The following is a 23,676-nucleotide window of genomic DNA, read 5'->3' as shown; positions in this document are numbered from 1 at the left end:
GGTAACTTATGAGAGTAAAAACTGGCGTAAATGTCGGAAAAACAAAACTTCAACGCCATCTACCGTGTGGCGACAGGCTACTTGGCATTTTTTCAAGCTTAGCAATCGTTTTTCTGCCAGAAACTGAAATCGAGCATTTACAAATACACTAATTTCACCAATTATACAAATTAAATTTATTATTTTTGTTATTTTTGTGAAAAAAATGCCAAGTGTCACCTAACGCTAGATGCCATTTAGTTTTTTTTTTCTTGTCAACCCTAGCACCAGTTCTCATTCTTGTAAGTTACCCATAGCCCACTATTTGCAGCTACCCTCAAAACGAAAGTATTAAATATAATTTTACTTAATTAAAATCACAATTGCAATTAGCGTTGCTTGATTGAGTCTAGAATTCTCAAAACTAGAATTTGATTAGAACTAGAAAACTAAATTAGAATTCTAGATTAGCTTTGATACTAATATATATATATATATATATATATATATATATATATATATATATATATATATATATATATATATATATATATATATATATATATATATATATATGTATAGAAGAAAAAAAAATTACCATTTTTGTAAGTTTCAAGATAACTTCAGACATAGCATGAACAGAATCTGCAAATATACATTCTAGCTTCCAGTGTTACAACACATATCCTTAAATGTTAGTGTACAGGTTGTTAACTTTCTTTATCACCTCGAAGTAAATACAAACAAACCTTCAGAGCTGTTTACTTGCACTTAAGTACGGTTCGAACTGATTAAAAGATCAGAGTTTATATAGCGGATTTCAGTAATTATTAGCGTAAGCATGGACCTTGTCAACTGTTATAGCTAGACGAAGGGCGGTTTCCACGCCCTTTACCTGATTCTTTCAGCTGTTTTCCAGACTTTACTCAATTATTCCAGAGTAGCCCTAAAACTCTCAAGAGAGAAGCAGCAAAAGGATACAATGAAGTCAAAAATGGGGTATAATATTTTTATTGAAAAAAATGTCTATTATTGAAAAAATTGAATATTCTGGAATATCATTATTGAAAAAAATATTATTGAAATCTATTGTCAATATTTACTATTGGAAAATCTTTTTCAACTATATGAAAAATATTACAAAATACAGAAGTCGTAAAGACTGAAGGATTTCAGGGGGCCATAATTGTGGACCCAAATGCGTGCCTTCGTACCGTACTTGTCGGTGCAAAAAATGGTAATGAACAAGAAGTGGCCAAAAATTCTGAAAAATGTAGGATTTAAGGAAAGGCGGCAACGAAGCCCATCCCTGCAAATGTCACTAGATAGGTTAGGTTATGTTTTCCACGGAAGATTACTACATTCTGGCATCTACGGACGCATTTGTTTGTTTTCTGTTTTTTTTTACAATGAAGGATAGGGCTTGATGAAATCTTCTTACAGTAGCACATGTTTTTATTTTATTTTTCTACATTTAAGTTGTGTTTTGATTCAATTAAAATTCAAGCTGGAAACAACGATTTAGCAATCAAAACTAAAAAGACGGTTATCATTACTCTTTTGCTTTTATCAAAAAGTGAAACATGTATTTACAGATAAGAAACAGTTTTTTTTTTCTTCAGGAAGTCATGCAGACTTTGATAGCAATTTCTAAGGAAGTAAGTCATAATTTGCAAACATGCGATCCATGCTAATACCACATACAAGAAATCCTTAAAAGCATGTTAACAGAAAAAGAACAAAACACAACATGATTGAACGATAAATAGCTATTATTTAAGTAAGCTTCATCGAGAGAGATGAAGGTAAAAACATACATGAAGAGAGGCCGCAGAGAAACTGTTAGGCCCACGACAAATCTGTCAGCCAGACCCTTCTTGGTAGTGCATAATTTACAGTTAGTAAAACAACATCTATCATTAAGCGCATGCGCACAAGAAACAGAGGAGCAGGCACTTGTTAGTTAAACGAAACACCCAAGAAGTGAAGTTAGGTTAATCCTTACGAAGTATACAAAAAATAATGATAAATATAATATTGTAGGGACAAAATTATGAAAACTACGACAAAGAATTATGGAAAGCAGGCCACGTAGAACGCATTATATTAAATAGTAAACATGACTAACATAACCTAGGCCCAAACCCCTTCTATATATTAAATATTTAATTAAAGTATTAATTCATCGTAGTTTTTCTCACTCAAAATAAGCAAATCATAACCGACCCCAGAGAAGCAAACCGGTTTCTGTCAGATCTTACAGGGCGTAGTAATTGAGTGTTTCATTTAACATACAAGTACTGGAGGGGCTTTGGGCCATACTCATTCAATCGTCTGGTTTTAACATTTTCTATTGTTTTTTTTTTTTACATTGTCTATAAGTATACATCTGCATATTTCCGATTTTAACCCAGCCCTCCCCTCTAATTAAATCAAGCCCTTCATGTGAAGAAGTTGCAAATACATTAGGGGCCAATAGTCACACCCTTTCCAATGCAGAGCCTGTACCAAGTGTCCAATAGTGTCCAATCATCTTCTCATGACAGACATGCTTACTTAATACTAAGATATGACTTATTTTAAATAAGAACAAACCCAACATGATCAATAAAGAAAAATTCAAGACAAATCAAACATTTTAAATCCCAACAAAAAGATATGAGGATCTTTCTTAACAATTAAATAAAAAAATTAAAGTTCTTTCAACTGAAAGTAAAGAGCAACACTAAGCCTTAAAACAAACAGAAATGATTACGTATATGAAGGAGGTTCCCCCCCTCCTCGACACTACACTCTTTACGCTGAAGTTTTTTAGTACTTTTGAAAAAGCACTTTATTGGTCTAATTAAACAGCTCTTGTGTTTCAAGAGTCAGTCTTAAAGAATTGAGACAATATTCGAACTTTTGCGTAAAGAGCAAGGATTGATTAAGCCCATCCCGGACCTCCGTTTGCCCAATATTTTCAGATAAGATTTAAATTATTTCATCTCATATTATACCTTTTTGTAACGACATTTTTTACTAAGGTGACAAATTCGGCGTGTAATCAGTGTGCATTGAAGGGAGGGTGTAAAGGATAGAGCCTCCCAGAGGGCTAACGTGCTGCCAAAAATGCATCCTAAATGCTACAGAAGGATTTATATTTTTTGCAACTTTAATTGTAAAATTTTTCCCCTGGTTAAAGGGCATTCAAAAATTGAGGAGTCGCAATTCTGAAGTGCGGATTCGGCTTATTGTGACTTGAATTACCTTTCTTTTACTAAAATAATTGTAAAAATGTAACGTTTTTGTTTAAGTATTTCAATCGTGTTTTCAGCAAAATATTACTCTTAAAATTATGGTTCTGAGAATATGTCGTTTGCGGATGCAAAATCACTGGGAAAGGAGAAACTGACTGTTTTGTTTGCTCAAAAACCTTCACGTTTTTTTTTTTCATGTCCTAACGTTGTTTTATCTGAAGATTTTTTTCTGTACAATGACAACGCTGTCTATTTAGAATACCACGGATTAGTTTTGAAAAATTGTATAATGTATACATCCTTACGTTTTGCAAACAAGTATTTTAAGGCAGGGTTTATCCGGGTTGGATTGGTAGCTAGCAACCTAGTAAGAGACGGTCACGTCCAATACTATGAAATATAATAATAACGTTTAAAACTGACCTACCTTGCATAGGTCTTGAAACAGTAGTTGCTCTATTGAAAGCAGCTTCTGCACCAGCACTTAAGCTGATTCCCAAAGATTTCCTTGGCATTCCTAAAGTGGGAACCAAACTGGATTCCGTCCTCAAATACTCATTGCCAAATTGAAAATTTCCACTATTCTTTGATACTGGCGAAAAAGGACCTAAAAATATTATATTTCTTGAAAAGGAAAACATTAGTATATTCATGAAGATAAACCCAAGTACAAAGATTCGAAGTGTCCTACCTTAGAGAACTCATCCTAAAAATGGGGTAAACTAGGTAAAATTGGTGATCTAAAACAGTTTTTGCTAAAAATCATGTCCATAATCCCTTCGAACAATCCCCTGGTTAGGCCTATGGGTTTGAGCTGTGTGTATCCAGTTAATAAAAAATTATAAATTTTAATTTTTTTATTCATTTAAAAGTTAATTTTTTTTATTTAAAATGTAGCAGGTCAAGCCGAAACTTAATTTGAAAATTCCACTCACGGTGTTAGGAGTTAATAATACATAATTTTCGTAAGAATGTAACTTCACATTTTTTCATTACAGATGGGACTTGCATTAGTCCGCAGGTCCTGATCTTGGAGGTAATGATTCTTTGTGGTCCGAGTGAAGAATATAAGTAACTTATAAGAGTGTAAACTGCTGCTAGTGTCGAAAAAAAAAATAATCAAAACCATCTAGCGTTTGGTGACACTTGTCATTTTTTCAAGCTGTGTAATCGTTTTTCTTCAGGAACTGAGATCAGACACTTAGGCCTACTAAAGTACAGTTCTAATAAAGTACTAAAGTACAGTTCGTACTTTCTACAGTTTTAAAGAAATTTTTAAAAGTAATGAAGTTATATTTTTTTTTTATCATAGTGTCAGGATATAAACTCAACAGTTGCCAACTGGGATTCTTAGCCTGCCTCCGAGAGGCCTTACCAGTGGAACAAACAGAAGAAAATAGAAAAGCACTCGCAATGGTGGAAAACACTTCCTTGAAATACCCTTAAGGATCCAATATTAAAACCAACCATGTTCAGAAACAGTGGCAGTTCTGGGCCTAAGCAGGGGAGCCTAAGCCCAGAAAAACTGCCCCCCCCCCGCAGTTTTTCTGACATCTGAAATTAAATTCCTTTTATTTTATAATATTACCTTCCTATTCAGATAATTAATTAGCTAAAAATTATCTCAATTTTAATTTCTGTATGCCTTGACACCCCCCCCCCCGTTTAAGAGGCCTAACCCGTTTCTGCCAGAAAAAATAATTTTCTATACTTATACTAATTATACTTCTTTATATGTATAAGTACTTATTTTCAGTTGCAATTTCTTTAAACAAGTTAACATTTGTATACTGTAATTTACAGTGATAAGTATGAAAACTCTGGAAAAAACTGGCAGTGAAGAGATATAAGGAAAATCTATAGTGGTTTTGTTAATCTGAAAGGAATTACATACTTTTGGAGCTCTTTAAAAACTACAGAAAAATCTTCATCAGTCCGAAAATTAGAAACCAGTTCATAAACGACAGGAAAAACCATTTTCAACCACCCAAATCTTCTGCTCTTTAAAAACTACAGAAAAACCTTCATCAGTCCACAAATTAGAAACCAGTTCATAAACGACAGGAAAAACCATTTTCAACCACCCAAATCTTCTTTTTATGGGGACTATTGAAACCATACTCGCGAAGCGAAATTCAAGCCGCGCGTCAAAACCAAGCTTAAGAGAGCAGAAAGATGTGGAGGACTATGTAGTCAATTGAAACCGTGTTTGTCAGGTTACAGTGGTGGACTAGTCTTCATCAATTCTCTAAAAGCAAAAAAAAACTGTTTGACCTACCAATAAACCTTATCTTCAATTAAAGAAAGTGGAGCTTCATGGGAGGGAGTACACAGTGAAGTTCAAATAGCGGTGGGGACGAGAAGCATATTCATTTCAGCAGGATTTGTACTGATATGAGTAATCAATGTGATAGTAGCATTTGAAGCACCGTATAGGCGCAACAAGCTATGCGACAAACAGAAAATGATCCCACTTTCAAAATCTATGAAGGTTGTGACACTTAATCATTTTAAAATGGGGGGGGGATAGGTCGCCAAACACAGGACTATTTTGGTAATCCCTTGATTAAAGCGACAAGTAGGACGGTCTCAAATGGGATAGGAAGACATCATAAAAAGGATACAAAGGAAATAGAAATTTGAACGGAGAGTGGCGTGAAGCTCTTATAAGAGTGGGGTGGAGGAGCAGTAACCGAGCAGAGGTGTGAGTAGTGCTTTTAGCATCCGGGGACAGTATCAGTTTTTGCACTCTTCTCCCCTCTTCCCATAGTTACTACCCCAATACAAGTAAACAGAAGATTATAGTATTGACAAAAACACCTCAGAATAGCACCCTCTCAAGAGGCTGTTCCCTGGGACAGCCGACTCCCTTTCCTCCCTAGCTATACCGCTGGAACTGTGTAGGCTTCAGGCAACGAGGTTCGGTGACAAGTTGTCAGTTGCAGAAGCAGTGGCAGATTATTCATAGAAATAAATTTTTATTACTCCCCCAAATTTGATTTTTCGACATAATCTCTTTCTGCAACAAGTAATTACAGTATTAATATTTTTATGTTCACATAGTAACAGCAACAATTTATATATGGGGCGTAAGCTAGATTCACAGCACACAAATTTCTATCTTTGGAAAAACCAAATACTCTCTATCTCACTAATCCAAGTTTGATCATTAACAACACTTTCATTATCTATGAAAAAGTGTTTTGAGAACTCCGCCTAAAGCAAATGATCATACAATTTTGCCAGGCTGAAGAACCATAATGACAATTCAGAATTCGATGGCATAAAACACCCGACAACCTTGCCGCAGGCTCAGCATGGTACTCTACATCCTTGCCAACAGTGCTGCCAATAACTTTCGTCTTCGGTTTCATCAACATAAATACAACCTTCAAAACAAAACAAAGAGTTTGTAACTTAACAAGCACAATCACGTTGTACAGAAAAATGAACTCAAGTTGGAATGAAAAGGCTTCGAGCTCACATATAATTAAAAGCAAGGTTCTATACTTAAAAATAGTCAACTATATTATAATGATTCGACTTGAGTAAAGGAATGCCTTACATAAGAGTTGTCAAAGGGGATTATATTTAGAAAGTAACTGGAAAAAGTTACAAAAAACAGGTGTTGCTCATTTAGGTTAAATATGCGAAACCTTTAATAGAAAAAATGGGGAGCTTTACTGTGTACTTGCCTTTGAACAAAGGATTAGATCAACCAAATTTTATATTAGCCAAATTATTTAATATCCAAAGGTCATAATGGATTTTGAAATTTTTGTATAAACCCTTCTTTGTAGGTATTACACTTTGACCTTGCTGTTGACGATCAGTCATGTGCTTTATCGGAAAGTCCCAAGTGCAATTAATCAATTTGGCTCCTGAATGGCTCAGTGTTTTAGTTATTTCCAAAGTAGTTCAAACAAGCGAATGTCACCGTATGTCAAAAGAATGAAATATACGTAGAAACAGGCACACGTCTTCCAGTTGCAGGCAGGATGAAATAAAAAATGAAGACAAGGCCAATGTCAATAATTACAAAAAGAAATGCCATCTATAAGGATGTTAGAGAACCTCTCCCCTGTGAGCACAAATGCACACGGTAAAATATTGCAAGGAAAACAGAGACTAGAAGGATAGGATCAGCAATTTTGACAGGGATTTATTTCCAAAGGCAGAAAACGGGGTAAACCCGTCAAACACCCTAATAACAAACTATCGAGGGGCCTCTCTCTCTCTCTCTCTCTCTCTCTCTCTCTCTCTCTCTCTCTCTCTCTTAGACTTCATGGGCATTAGATGGCAAATATCAATCGTAGCGCAACTGTGCAGCACAAGTGGCATTCTGAAATATACACCAGGGCGGGAAGTCAGCGCCTTCTCACAAACCAAATGAATAATATTGGCAACTACAGCACCCATAGCAGGATCAAAATCCCAGGAGATCGACTACTATCGATAGCACCCCCTGCGTGCAAGTCTTGAATAAGACTTGAATAAGAAGTGTTCAGACCCACATCTGTCTGATAATACTCAAATTTCCTACAGTCAAAACGGGTCCTGAAAAAAACGTCATTTCGTGTAGATGTTCACTTTCATTGAACTCACACTCTAATTGGGTGTATTCAGTGTTCGGTAGGTAGAGAAAGGGACCTTGGCAAAATGACTGATTCTAAAATAAGCTCGCCTTCATTGACCCTCTTCTAGCAAGTGACAGATACCACGTGACGGTCATACACCAAAAAGTGACGAGTGAAAACAAGAGTTTAATTTTCTTCAATTTTATTATTAATTTTAATTTAATTTTATTTTACATGTCATTAATTAAAATAATCTATATATCTGATAGAGAAAGGAAAAACAATTAATAAAATTTGGTGAAGAAAAAGCCTAAAAAATACGCTACCTTTGCGTAATGTGAAAAATAAAGTTTCCAAAAATAACATATGATTCCATTGATAGGAGCAGGTGAATATCGTGAGAGCATTTCCATTCACACAGCTGATAACGAAACGTGTAAAAGCCTTTCCATTTTGACCATTTAAAAAGAGCCGTATCTCAGCAGCTCACATTACCAGCCAAAACTTTCAAAAATAATCCTAGACCACTCATTTGTTAAGGATAGGATGTTGTGAAGCTAATCACAAAAAAGGGAGAGTCTGTTCATAGTCTAGGTGGGGGCATTTTTTTCTTTTGAATTTTAATAAAAATAACCAAAAAATGTCCCTTTCAATGAAGACTCAAAATGGAACTTTCTAAATCTAGGGTGCAAAATAATCTACGGGGCAAATACTCAATGCCCCTTCCTCTAATTGGTGTCACTAATATGGTGAATATAGTTAAACTGCTTTTCCTGCCAGCTGATGCTAAAATCGGTACATTCTATAAGGCATACAAAACTAATTAAGGAGGGGGGGAATTAAAAAAGAATTTTACCACAGTTAAAAGATATGATTAAAGGGCTCAAAGTCTCCCCAGAGAGCATGCTTGCAGTCCATAGATTGTAATCGATCTTTTATAAATGAAATAACTAGTGTTCATTTTGAAGGGCATTGATTATAAAGATTATATCTTATTTTATGAACGCTCTGTATTAAAAAAAATAATAATAAAATAACCTGAAAATAGTAGATAGTACAAGGTAACTCAAGGGCATATCCAGGCTTTTGTTCGGGCTGATGGGGCTGCAAACAGAACGTATCAAAAAATTGTTTTACGAGCATTTTTTTTCACTGAGTCGGATTAAAATGTAGGGGGGGGGGGGTTCAAACCTGCACCACACCGAATACCCTTTGATGGGCTGAATACCCTTTTAGCATTAATCATATCATTGTTGCTTCAAGCTAATTTTACGTATCTCCTAACGACTGCCTGAAACTCAACAAGTGATCTGCAAGAATCATTGAAATGTTTCCTGCAAAATGGATTTATTTGAGTTTAAATATCAGGACCAAAGTGAATCGTTAAGTTTTAGCAATGGTGCCCAAATAATCAAGAGGGGAGGTTGTAAAAGAATTTAGGGGACAAAAGTTAAAAAAAGAAAACTATTTTTATTCAGAAAAATGATACATTTTTCTGAATGTTCCGGAATTTCTTGCTGTTAATCAATCCTGATCAAACGAAACGAAATTTTAAGCGATCCAGCACATAAAGCAAGGTATACTTTTTTAGTTATAAATTTAGTCTTTTTTATACCATACAAAACAAGGAGAAAGCAAACAGATGAACCGTTAACAAGCCAAATCTAATGGCTTTGCCTCTTAAAACTGTCATATTTCAGTGTCAAACCCTCAACTTTGCTATTAAGAGTAAGAGGAATGAAAAAGAAGTCAACATTAAATGTTTTCTTATACGCAACAATTTTTATCAACTCCGTCCTCAAGTGCACTTAAAGATTTTCTCAATAATCAAACTCATAACTGAAAAAAAATTCTGCATATTTTTTTTTCTTTCTTTATTAATCGGCTAACCGACTGAACTACTAGTATAGTTCCATCTCTTTAGTGGTTTTTCACCTCTATCCAAAATCCCTAAACCCAAATTGCATCTCTAGTATAAAAATTTTTATAAAGCTCTTTAATTCAAGAGGTTGAGCATGGGGTCGAAGCTCCTCCCTCCGATTAACCTGTCCCACGGGATACATTGCATAAAACGGTGTTTTATACATTGCATAAAACGCTGGGAAAAATCAACTAATCAACTATTGCGGTACGGTAAACGCGCAAAAAAACCGAAAAGACTGATCTCTCGAGGGACTTCATCCCTAAAAAACCCTTGAAAGGAAATCCAACAGGCATAACCAAAGAAAGAAAAAATAGCCCCTGGGTAAAATAACAATGTCTACAAGTATCTGAGATCCCAGCGCCATAATGAATGCCATAAAGAAAACATGGAAAAGAAATGTGTTTCAATAACGTGTTGTAAAAATGAAATTTCAGAAATATTCACTTCTGTTCCTTTCTTAAACTGAAGACTAGTAGTTAGCAATTGATATGGCATAACGATCTGGCTCTAGAAATGCATTTGGTTTACCATTCTCAATCAGTAGGCTCTTTATCAGAGGGTGGGAAGAGTGATATGATAGATAACACTATCTAAGCCACTAAATATATTTACATTGGTATCGCTTTTTTCAGCATGTATGAGACACTTATATTGTCCTAACTTGTTTGAGGTCCACCATAAGAGTGAAGGCCCAGGAGCCCACCCATGGAATTTATACGGGTTAACACGAGCCTGTTCAGCATGATTGCTTTTCCACATAGCAACTAAAACTTGACGAAAAGATTTTTATGACTTCAATTACGTTGTCCATAGTCCCCTGTACATGTTTTGATGTCTATTTAAAACAAAGATATGAACGCTAGTGCAATATAAGCGGTAGAAATTGAAATTCTTGTCACGACCTGGTAAATCTATTCGTTGCCAAATGTGATAGGTCTGGAAAAAGAATTAATTAACACAGGCAACGACATCTTTAATATTGGACTAGCCATGAAATTCGAACGGTTCAGACAATAGATTGTCAAGTTTAAAGATGAAAATGATTGAAAAAAAAAAACACAAGGGTAAGGTTAACCTACAAAAATTTGAATCATATGCAATATCCTACATGTGTAAATGGTTTAATTACTTGTGCTCGTAAATATACAATCAAGTGCTTGTATATTTACATTTCTAATTTTATAGATGGCGTTCCTGGCAATAACCAATCTTGGAATCAATTCAGAGTAACAGATTATGCACAAGTTGAGGAGCAATAATGAATGCTTCTTTTTCAATGTTACAAGGTTTTGCTATGAACTTTGGGTTAAACTCCTACATAGGCTTCCCCTTCCCTCAAAAAGGCCCAAACAACGTTTAATCAATTGTATTTTTAAACCCTTCCAAAGCTCGCGCAACTATTATTAATGGGCGGAAGGGGTTGGGGTCAAAAGCGGAAACTCCCTGTTGGATATAGCATCGTTCTATACCCAGAAAATTAAGCTTTTTTCTTTGTGGAAGACAGGGATTTCCCAGGATTTTTTTCGGGGGGGGGGGGCATAATAGGTTACTTCGATAAACTTGCGAACAAAGAAATACCTGCAATTTAAAGGGAACCTCGACAATTGTGTCGTAGGTAGGTAGTGGAAATGGTAGTAAATTTAATCTAAAATCTGGTGAGGGTTAGAAGTTCTAATAAATCTATCGGAATTTAAATGATATAGAAATATCAATACAAAAATAGTAAGTTATAAAAACCGCCGTGCCATAAAAAAAAAAAAATAATAAAAAGCTGTTCACCATCATAAAAAAAATATATATGCATAATTTTTTTGCCTTTGCACTTGTGACTGCTATAGCGAGTGAGTTAAGCTTTTTATTGTCAAAATTTGGTCTTTAACCATGTTTTGCGTCATGCACTCTTTGTGACAATTCGTATAGGTCGAACCATTTAGCATGTCGTCTAACTTTATGGTATCACTTAGTAACTAGTAAGTATCAATTTATTCGCCTCAGTGCCATAGCAAGACAAGAAAACAAATTTTTGACAGTAAAAAGAAGTGAATATTTTACTTTTTAACCCTGCTGCGACAGCACAATCCAAAAATATCATCTCGACAGCCTAAAGAAGTTAGAATTTGAAATTTCACCTCCTTTTTCATTATGAAATGAAGATTTTCACCTCCCAGTTGGCTTTTGTGGCAATACGGATAGATTCTCTTGATTAACCTAATTTAATTAAATACTTTTTGGCGGTATTCGTCATTGGGACCGTACAAAGTAACTGAAACCTTGTTTCAAACTTTTTTGCAATACGAAGCAGTCTTAATAATTAAAAACTTATTAAAAACTCAACTATTAAAACCAATTACAAAAAAAACTTTCGTCTTAACCCAAACCAGAGCAAGCGGTTCCGACCACAAACCCACCACTACGTCAGGGGGGAGCCCCCCTAGATCTACTACTTGTGGAAGATGAGGCTTCTATTGATTTTAACCCAATTCTATTGCATTAAAAGTGGATTTTTACAAATACCTTGGAACTCTTACGCTTTTGTTGAGGACTGAGCAGTCGATCGAGCCTTTTCCCCGGCATTCTGGCCCTAAACCCCCTCCAAGTTTGCTTCAATGTCTGATAGCATCGACAACGAAATTATTCATAGAATTCCCCGTATTTTTTCCAGATTTTAGAGACGTTATTCGAAATAGCCAAATTTAAATTGTAATTGTGAACGGTTTCGATAATGCAAAGTAAACCTTAGAGACATCAATAAGATTGTTTCCATAAACACAACAGCAGACAAAACAGAAGGTTCATCTCTGGTTTGGTTTTCATGCACAAATCTTAGTGAGAAAAACCGTTGTAATCGTTTATAGTGTTTTGAATCAACTACTTGAGCGTTCCCACGAGAGAAGTTCTGGTTGTAACTTGAATGAACTTTATTAACGACTGCGTCGGCGCTGCAGCGTGTTACTACAGCACGATGCGACCTCAAGGTCCCGTATCACCATGCTAAGGTCAAACCCACTGCGCCACCTCAAGACTAATTTCTAGGGTATTGTTTTGACTGTACTAAGTGTAAAATCAATTAAGTACATTAAAGGGTCAAAAAATATGGTAAGTCAACTTGATTGAATTGGATCCTGAAGGACTCAAATGAGATGACAGTACTTACTCCTGCTGTCCTGACTTTATTTTTCTTCTTCTTTTTTTAAAGGTAGAAGATGCACATACGGTTATACTATGTGTTGAGGCAACAGCTTAAATGTATTTACTGATGCACAGTCTGCTATTCAATGCATGACTGTAGTTTTCAATAGTATTATCTATCTATAAGAGGCTCGGGGATCCCAGTCAATATATATTAATCTGTCCTCAGAGTTATGCGTATGTACAAATTATACTTCCCTTTCCCACACTAAGTACGAAGCTTCAATAAACACTGCGCGACAAATCGCCATTATTGCGCAAAAAGGTCGTATATAATTTTTATCCTCCTGAGATAATTGCTGAAAGTCATTTGCTGAACTGTTCAGTACTTATCTGTTAGCCAGTACACACTCGAGAATTTGGATCTATGAAATCAGACAATAACCGGTTTATTCAAACTACATTATAGCTATATTTTAATATATATTTAGTAGTTATTTTCCTTAGGTTGAGTTACATTTTTGATGCAGTCCCGCTATACTTAACCCCCCGCCTCCTAATGTGCAAATATACGGTCCAAATTATATATCAAGCGTCTTATTGCTTCAAACCCTTACTATAGATCCAAATCCTCAGGTGTGTACTGGTTAACAGAAGTACCAGCTGTTCTCAGGGGGAGTATTAGGGGTATAATGCATCTTCAATCACTTTGATTCTCCCCACCTACATCACCTACCTAACCTAACCTTGCATTTGATGCCCATTTAATTGGACAATCTGTCTTGGTTTTTTCTACAATTGTCCATGACTTGACTTTTCCCACAACTATTCCCTTTTTCAACTCAAAAATCAACGGACTCGGTCGAGGCCAACTACCCGTAAGCCAACATGGAATGAAAAGAACGGCGTTAGTATACTACATTTGGCAATTATCTCAGAAGTTCGAAAATGTCACATGCACCCTTTTAGACCAGACAACAACAAAATATGAGCAAAAATTTTAACTCACTCAAAAACGATTCAAAATTTCTATTTCCTCTTTTGGTATTAGGAGTTCGCGTTCCTGAGCTAAACTATCGCCTCGGAATTTTGTTCTTCTTCGATTACTTACTTGTCTCATAATCGTCAGGAGCAGCTAATTTCTATCTTTCGAGACTAGCACAAGTACATCAGATATTTTACTGAGCTTAAGCATATCGAGCTTAAGCCTTGTTGTTAACTATTAAGGCCTTTCCACGTTTATTCACCCCAAATGCAGCAAACCGAAAACTTCGCGCAAACCCACAACGTCATTTTTATCAATCATTTCAAGATCTAAAGCGTCATGGCATGAATTACTCAATGATGGGATTACAAGGGTTGTCCTTCGTCTGCCAACTTAGCTGATAATCACACTGACCTCGCTAAAAAGGCCAACGAGCTGTTTAAAAAAGCTGACCTTCAACAGTGGTCCAGCTTTAAAGCTAAGCGAGAGGAATATTTCAAGTAGCCAATCCATCTATGGTTTGTATATACGAAACGGAAAACTTGAAAAATATCGAGTAATATGACAGGTTGATGTTCTAAAACCAAATAAAAGACCAATTTCCTGGTTGTAAAGATAGGTGATAAAGGTCACCAAGGGGTTTAAATTATATGAACCAAACAGAGCAAGGTCTGTCGACACACAGACTTAAAAGATGGAATAATCATCATTTTTGATACAAAAAACTGAGGAATCTAAACTAATATTTTAAATACAAATACTGTGCTACAAGGCCGAATGCAAAAGGAAGCTACCGGGTTTCACCCCTTCCCCTGAAATTTGTGTTAGATCCGTAAAAAGTAACCAAATGCATATAACTGATTTTTGATGTTTTGTAGTTTTTATTCCCCTCCCCCCCAAAAAAATCCTGGATATGCTCTTGCTGTGCTGACTTATGAACCCAGATACTGTGGCATACGTGTTTTTTTTTTTTACTTTCGGAATCAGAGTAAAAAACTGAGTATGCATGCAAAATTTCATTAAAATCCGCACAGTTTTATTCAAATTTATGTAGTTATGTAAGTATGATATGTCATATATTCCGTCTTTTCCGTTTTTGACGGGTAATAAATTAATAATAATAATAATAATAATATTTCCTGCTGTCTAGATCAGTTTCTATGGATGCAACTTCATGAAAACAACATGGAATGAAAAGTAAATAATTTTCATCATAGATTTCCTCGATTGGATGACAATACCTTATCCAGTAGTTTTTTTAGGGAAGGGGGGGTACGAAAAAACCAAAAATGCATTAAAAATGTGTTTTTATACATTTTGTTCTGTTTTTACGAGACAGATAAAAATTTGGAGCTGAGGGACTTCAAACCCCCCAATGGCCTTGTTCGAAGGTATCATTGAAAGCCACTGTGTCTATTTTAATCGCTCAAGGATATCCAATTACAAAAAGACTTGGCCTATAATTTTATTAAGAGATACCAATGGTCGTATGCTGAGATGTACGCCAGGGATGAGGTCTGGGCCCAGCCCAGTGGCGGTTCCAGGCCTGTACATGGGGTAGCTACCCCCCAGGTTTTCAGACTTCTGACATTACATTCCTTTTATAATATTTTTACGCACCCATTAAGGTACACCCCCCAAGCTTATGAGGCCCAAAACCGCTACTGGCCCAGCCCAAACCTGAGATCCTAAATTTTCAAGATTTTTTGGAGCTTCTTATTCAATTTTTGACGATCCGCCCTGTCAAAAATTATTCCTGTCTGGTCGATTGTGGGCACTACCTCGTACACTGAAAATGTAATTCACGATAAGTAAACATGAATTTTAGAACATTGGTTACAAAACGGAAGTAGCAACCCAGGAAACATTCACAATAGATCTACGTCATCGCACCCGTCAAAATGAAAATATAGATCTCATCTGATTTAGCACAATACACGCAGCTATTTATCAGTTAAAAGAAAATAAGATTGTGACCAAAACTGACATACCGAGATTTACAAGTTACGACCGTTGAATTACAATGCAAAACATTACGCTTTGCTCACATTTCGTAAAGCTTTACACAAGTATACGGAACTGGAAATATATTAATTACTGTTTTTATTTGCATAGCCTAGAGCATCCTGGTTTATATGAACTTTCTTTTCCTGAACAGATAGGCTAAGCATAGATCTATGATGACAAAAAAAAAAAAAAAAAAAAAAAAAAAAAAAAAAAAAAAAAAAAAAAAAAAAAAAATTGATCTGAAATCGAGAGGAATTTTGATTCAAAAAAAACTAGCTATCTCAATCTTTCTCTCATAGCCCTCGAAAGCGGGATTGAATCAATTTTCGTAAAGCCTACTGTTTGAAATTCGGTCGGTCAGCCAGGTACCCAGGGTAAGTTGGAACACGCACGAAATGATTTTTTATTTACAAATTTACAAACCCACTATAAAAACATAAAGGAAGAAGTGGATTATATAGGAATTTAAAAAAAAATCACTTAAAACATATCCACAGAAAAGCGGCATGGGGGGGGGCGATTTATACCTAGGACGGAGTTCAATACTATCTAAATGATGGAAAGGATCCCGGACATGGAAATTCTGAATTATATTTGACATACTGTGCCAGGAAGGAAGATATAGGAAATTTTTACAAAACTTGAAGTATTTTTTTTAAGACGTGACATATCTCTTCCTGTCAGGAAGAGGAGCAATCCCGACAAACCCGTAATAGCCTTTTATTATCGGCATTGTATCAATATTCAAAGTAAAGAGCATACCATAGTTGCAGCTCATAGTTGCAACTAATGAAGAATGGTAATTTCCTTACGTCCTTTCGAAATCAGATGTCGACAGTAGCCCCTTGGTTCAAAGAATATGAAAGAGAAGAATCGAGGCCAGAGTGTGACAATCCCATTAGACAGTACTCAAAAGAGGAAAACACACAAGCTACAGGTGCATTTAGTGAGACGTAAATCAAGGAAGAATAGTTTATGATTAATCGATATATCATCAAAGAGATATAAAACCAACATACCAACTCCAAGCTCCTGCGTTAATTCCTCTGGGAAGAATGTTCCCGGTTGATCTGGCGATTCTCCTAGCGATGATGGTGGTGAAGGGCTATCAGCAGTAGAACCATTTGCTTGTGTTGAAAGGGGGTAAGCCGCAGAGGATGTGCGAGACACTGGTGAATGACTCTTTGGCCTCACTTCATCAGCATTATGCACAAAATGACAACGCGGTCCATACGGACAAAAACCAATTGTATGAAAAGTACGGCACAATTCAGTTTTATATTTTGGATGTCGTTGGAGGTTACGCAGCTCATGGTAACCATGAGCAAATTGACATTTATCTCCATATTTGCAAGTGCCATTTTCCTCAAAAGGGCGACAAAGCTCAGTTTTGTATCTGCTTGCATTAGCAATTGCCTGTTGTTGTGCCAACGCTGCTTGCTTTTCAGCAGCTTTGTCGGCGGGTTCACTTTGGCTTCGGTCCAATTTTTTGTGACCAAGCGATGATACACTGTTTGTTGAAGATGATAAGCTGCCGAGAAGAGTGGATTGATCATCTAAATAGAGGGATGCAGCAAACAGACTTTCTAAACCGACCGTACTGTGAGGAGTCGATTTTCCGCGGGTAACGGGACGATGTAATGGTGCGCCAACTGCTTTTGATTCACCGGATTCCATGTTTTCTGTGACTGCAGCATTTACCTGAAAGAAATTAAATAATTAAAATACATCAAAATTATCCATTTATGATTACCCTTCCTTTATAGAAGGAAAATGTTTGAGCTTAAGCATCAATCAATCTTCATTTTACTCCAAATATACGTACTGCGTATATGTATTTCAACAATTTAGTCATGTTAATTACTTTAAATCAGACATAGAACTAGTTCCAGCATACCTTAAATTGCGAGCAGAATACAAAAGGGAAAATCAGCATAAACCAACAAACACTCCTCTTCCAAATACATTTTGACTTAATAATAGGTAGTAAAAAGTAAATATGACACAAGTATTACGCAACTGACTACAGGAAGCTAATTTGACATATAAAGGCCGTATTCTTTAAAGTGCATTAGCAATTTGCATGCAACTAGATTCGACCGGTAAGCACATAGGAATTACTCAGAGAAGAAGGGGCGGAATATACAAGAAGAAACAGACAGGTCCAACAGCTTCCCATATATGCAGGCCTTTTTGAATATTATCCTTTTAATTCACGTATTTTATTGAACTTGTGCCTCATCACCAGAAAGAGCATCCAGCGTAAATGCCCGATGTGGCTAGAGTAAAGCCTTTAATGTAAGCTTATCAGAAAATAATTTGACATTAGATTTCCTGCTTCTAGGTTTGAAACAATGCATTCAAACGATCGACTCCATTAGGTTCCCCATTAGGGGAAATAGGTAAGGTTATGCCGTTCTGCTCGAGTGCCAAAGATGTATATGGAAGTGGTAAGTTCAACTTCTATAAGATCAGAAGCTTTGAACACCTACAGCACCACAATCCTCCGCCAATGACCATGGCTGTAAACCAACATTGGACTCCTGATCCATTGATATTATCACAGCTCAAACGTGGAACAGACACTAACCTGGTTAGGTCGGTGCTAATGCTGTTTAAAGTGTTAAAATTACTGTATAAAAAAATGGGTTCCTAGAAAATATTTAGGTATGCAACCATGAATAATAAAAGGTTCTTAGTACAGCTGTCATCATGTAGAATCAGTAATGTGAAAGTGAGTTTGAAGAGGACTATTAACACCGAAATTCAGCAATGCTAATTTGCATGATTGTGGCTAAAAAAGAAACTGAGAACTTTGACATGGTAGCTCTGAGCACACACCTCCCTAACAAGAAGAGCTTTAAAGCAATCAACAGAATTTATACCGATTTACAAGAGTAAACTAGAAGCCAGTTCGATCCAGAATGATTGAAACCAAACAGGCACGTACGCAGAAATTTTTTTTTGGGGGGGGGGCAAAACTTTCAAAACAGCAGATATAAAGTAGCACTTTTTTATAGTAACTAAATAAATGCAAAAAGAACGTATGTCGGAAAATGCAGATTAACTTTAATCAGTAGTATTGTAGCGGATGGGGGAGGAGACTGAGGCCTCAAAAGTACGTTTTGGACTCAGGTTATGTTCATAGCGATTTAGAACCAGTGATTAATCTATTAATTCCCACTGAAAGGGAAATTTTAGGGTTAATAGTGCAATATGGGTGCTGTGGGGGTAGTTCTTCTATTGCAAAAACGTCAATTTTAATGAAAAATGATAGTTTCCAAAATTGATCCATTAAAAGCTGTACTTTATCCTGAAAACGCCATAATATCAAGGATAATTCTATTTTGCTGTGGAAAGCAAACTCTTTTTACAAAACAAAATAACAGTACAGTCGCTAATTACTTCAAAGAGGGTAAAAATTTAGACAGAAAATGGGTTAATAATTGGGCAGTGACCTGATCAGATAATTGCATGCTGTAAAATCCCAAAAAAAAAGCTTCATACATGTATCTAGATTCTTAAAAAATGTCTTACTTTTGCCAGAAATCCCAAGAAACCATGGGGAAATTAAACATTTCGAAATTTTCGGGGGAGGGTCCGAAGGCCCCCCCTGCGTCCGTGCCAGAAACCAAGTAAAGAAAAAACGAAAACTTTAAAGAAAAAAAGATTGGCAAACTGAAATCGTAAAAATGTTGAGGCACAGAGACTCGTCCTGCAAGCGTGCCTGTTGTGCCCATCCCGCATGTTGCGGGACTGGGCCCAACCCAGCATATTTGAAATGAATGCCGCATGAGAAAATTATTAGGAAAACATGTTATACAGACAATCAAGAAAAAAAGTACTAAGATTTTACGGGGTTTAAGCATGTCAAGTCCCCCTTCAAAAACAATCTTTCAACTTGTACGATTGTTCCAATAAACTATTATTTTCCGTATAATTCGCCTATTTCTGTATTCTTTTTCTATTTAACCCCCTAAATAATTTCTTATTACGTGCCTGTCTGGATGTAGGCTATATTTATTTTTTGTTCAGGAGGGGGGGGGGCTATAGAAAAAACAGCTGTAATGCAAAATTTTCAAAACATAAGTCTTCCCTCCCAGATACGTTTCTATGAACCGGCTGGCCTTCAATAGGCCCCTTGACCGTCCCTGGCACCATGTCCTTATATCAAGCATCCCAAATTTCAGAATTTGCTTGGAAGAAAAATTGGAGAGGATTCAAGGCCCCCAAAATCTAAAATTACCGGGCACTTTTAATCAACTTATCAAGAATTGCGTTCTTCTATTATTGCCCCCCCCCCAAAACCCATTCCCTCAAATAAATCCTGTGTACGTAGCTGGATTCGAATGTTTGAATATTAATTTTTTTTTATTATTATTTGGGGAGAATGCTCTGAAAGGGTGAAAATATAATATTGTCGAACGAAGAAAAAGAAATGAAATTACATGCAATGTTTCATTTTTAATACTCACAACAACAGCAACATTGGACATGTAGATAACGTCTCTAGGATTAACAACAATACACATCATCTTGCAAATTTTTCAAACAAGAACAGAATTCAAACTAGAAGCTATGAATATTCTAAGATGGGTCTCAATTCCCATACATCCGGGTATAACGGTATTTTTAACCTGTGATAAACTGATTTTCTTCCGAACCCATTGTCTCTAAAGGATTTACGAAGAAACCCTACACACAATGAAAAGTAAAACTGAAAGGAGGGTATACAAAACTAATTGGAAAACAGAGTTAGATACTTGACTCGAAGGTGTGTGGTAGAATGTAAGCATTGTTGAAAAGTAGCTTGCAAAATTAAGGGATTAAGTGACATCTTGAAAAATTGAAAGAACGTCTCTAAAAACGAAAGATGAAATATAAAAAAACGAAAAGCATATTGAAAAATGAAAGTGAAAAGCATTAAAACTAAAAAAATATCTCCGAAACTTTGAGTTTACATTAGCCGATTACATTTCGCATAAGAGATTACCTGTTGTCTCATTTCGAAGTTTTAACTCTATTTTTCATTAGTACTTTCAGATTCTAAATACAAACAGTGACATCAATTGGGGGGGGGGAATTTGCCTCTAACCTTTGATTTGTAAAAATAACATTTTCTTTGTTTTCATGAAAAAAATGTCCCTTTTCTTTGTTTTCATTGAAAATGTCCTTTTTTTGCATTTTCACTGAGAAAATTGAAAAACTGACTGTTTTTAGAAGAACAATTTTAATTCTCCGCCTGAAAAATTTTAAAACAAATGAAATGTCTTCAAAAGTACGAAATTCTTTTCTCTTTCAAATTTGTCTTGAAATGCGCAAGGGCGAACCTCGCCAATTTCTGAAATGTACTCTATATTATGGTGGGATGACCTGTAACGACAGTTGCGTTCACGTGCAAACTAGTTGAGGTCTTGAGCGCTAGCTAACCGGAATTCTAGAATATCTTAGAGACACTGTCAAAACAAAGGGAAAATATTCATCAGAATATATATTTATTGCTGTCCATATGAACGTTTAGGACAAAGCACGCACCGTACGCAGGAGCCTTCAGGCCTGCGTCCTTTCCGAAATTATCCCTGTAATTTACCAATTTTTGATTTTTTTTTTTTAGATTTTGGCCCTCCGCCGAACGCTCGACTGGACTGAATTATAATGAACGGAATGAACGCTTGACCCTCGAATGGAATGAAATATAAGTACCTCCTCCATAAGATGATTTTGGTTCATATTGCTGGAATGCTCCCTTGAGTTTTTCGAATTACTTTGACGTCTTTGACTCAAGCTGTTGAGTCAAATAAGAACATTCTTTTGTTTTATTTGAATACATACTGATATTAGCCACATCATCGAAAAATTTCTCGTTATTTAGTGATTTCCCATTCCTTTGACGGAAGCAGCAAACATGGCAGCAATTATGGCGATTTCGAAAAAAGCCGAAACGAAAACCCCTCAAAAATGGCGTAAGATCAAAACAAGAAGTGTACCATTGGAGTCAGTATAGACGAAAACTTTGTTCAAGGAAATTACAGTCCCCCACATTGTCTCCTTTTCAATGTCGTTGGTACTTTACATTGGAGCTGAACAATGTTCTGGAATTCAACAGCAACAACTATAAAAAATCGAGGATGTCATATTTTTCTCTACTTTTATTCACTGACACATGCAATGAAATTTGTTAAGAAACAACTTAATATTCATGTAATTAACTTCATTATTTTATTTTCACTTTTTAACGACAATTATGCATACCCGATGAAACTAAACGGATTACATTTAATTCCACTGCCAAAAAACACTGGCCATCACGATTATATTGTATACTGCATCTTTTTATTGATCAATAACAAGCCAGTTTTATTTTCGGAACCCACATGGATGAACTCTCATAAAAAGAAGGACTCTGATTGTCACTACTCATGTTAACTAAGCTTTATATGGGAATAACTGATAATACAAATATGTATTTTGAAAAAATACAGAATCCCCATCCAAAAAAATTAAGCCCTGAAAATACGCCTGCATTGTATTCTGGACCCAACACGTGAAAGAAAGCCCATCCAAAACTGTAAGCCCTCAAAATGCCCTTCCATTGCATTCCAGATGCCATTTTATACCCCGTCTCTAAAATGATGTTTGTGTGCACCTAGGACTATAGAAGAGCTTTGAAATTTTTATCATAACTTGAAATTTTCTGTTGTATAGAGAAATTACCAGGCTTCCGTAGTTCATATTATGGCTTATTTGATTTTCATGTTGAGTAATAGTAAAGCGTATTTCTTACAATTTAAGATTGTTTCTACTCACAATCGGTATTTCAGCTGGTAGGCCTAAGATCAAGATATTACCTGATAAATCAACCTGATATTTCTGTACGCTGTTCAGTGACTTTGCGGTTATTAAATAAGTATTTATTTTCATGTTTTTGTTTTTAAGATAATTTTAATTGTCTAAAGAAAGTTACTGATATCATAGGTGGCGTAAGACTACGTAAAGCTTTATAGATTAGTTTGTTGTCAGGATACGTCCTTACTTTTAACTAATAAATAAGCATTCTTGTTTCTATACTTGGTTTTCGTGTCTTCAGTAAAGCGCTAGTTTTCTATAATCCTACAAACATAGAGAAATATGATTATTTGGTTTATTTGTAGTAGTTTTATTTATATATGTTAGATAAACTCTGAAGCAACAATTTTTTTTCGTTAAGTTTCAACTTCGCTCTTTACTTCTCTGAAAAAACTTTGTTTTTTAAAATTAATTATCATAAGAACCTATCGCGAAGGTATTTTTATTTCCAGACAGATAAGACAGGTAAATATATGAGGGTGTTTAATTTTTGAAGAAAAGGAGAGAAAGGAAATTGTGAGAACAATATGAAAATGGTATGCCAAGAAAGTTCCTCTTCATTATTCATCTTTTTGTGATCATTGAAGTGTGATATAATGCCAGAGACAATTTCATTGTGATGCTTTTATTTCGTCATCCCTTTCACTTTTCCTTGTCTCAAAACAACATAAAGAATGTCTAAATCCATCATTCGTGCTACAATGAGACTAGAATGTTTCTGAGGCAATGAAAGTGATTGAAATCCTAATTGAACTAACGGAGAACTCGCTTAATTAAGACACCTTGGTTACCCAAAACAAAACGGTGCTATTGTAAAAAATAGGCTTAAAGCCAAATGCAGGGTAAAAAACAAATATATCGTCCAGTTATTTCAAATCTGTAATTTATTAGCAACTTTTGATTTATGTTTGACTCCTGGGGGTATTGGGTTTGTTTTCTTGTGGGGTTTGAAATAAGAAGGAAGTGGATTGCTTCGGTCACTATTTTTCC

At 35.7% G+C, this 23,676-nt stretch overlaps 1 protein-coding gene and 1 long non-coding RNA gene across 6 annotated transcripts in view; one reads left to right on the top strand and one right to left on the bottom strand.

Moving 5' to 3' along the window:
- LOC136028894 (mRNA decay activator protein ZFP36L2-A-like) overlaps nucleotides 1-23,676 on the bottom strand; it is an 88,180-nt gene that overhangs the window by 10,656 nt on the left and 53,848 nt on the right. For 3 of the 5 annotated variants that reach the window (XM_065706856.1, XM_065706859.1, XM_065706858.1), the window contains exons 2-3: nucleotides 16,860-17,541; nucleotides 3,646-3,825 (exon numbers count right to left, since the gene is read on the bottom strand). In XM_065706856.1, the coding sequence (XP_065562928.1) occupies nucleotides 3,646-3,825; nucleotides 16,860-17,541 (862 nt within the window). Of the gene's footprint in view, nucleotides 1-3,645; nucleotides 3,826-16,859; nucleotides 17,542-21,543; nucleotides 21,682-21,827; nucleotides 21,954-23,676 lie in introns of those variants that run through there. The other 2 variants (XM_065706860.1, XM_065706857.1) reach the window with 2 other exon arrangements.
- LOC136028896 (uncharacterized) lies at nucleotides 9,306-22,626 on the top strand. The gene is made up of 2 exons (XR_010617903.1): nucleotides 9,306-10,783; nucleotides 21,455-22,626. It is a non-coding gene; the product is annotated as an uncharacterized LOC136028896 (long non-coding RNA).

This window comes from Artemia franciscana, chromosome 7 (assembly GCF_032884065.1).
Source record: "Artemia franciscana chromosome 7, ASM3288406v1, whole genome shotgun sequence".
Lineage (NCBI taxonomy): Eukaryota > Metazoa > Arthropoda > Branchiopoda > Anostraca > Artemiidae > Artemia > Artemia franciscana.
This window is presented reverse-complemented; position numbering and strand designations above follow the sequence as displayed.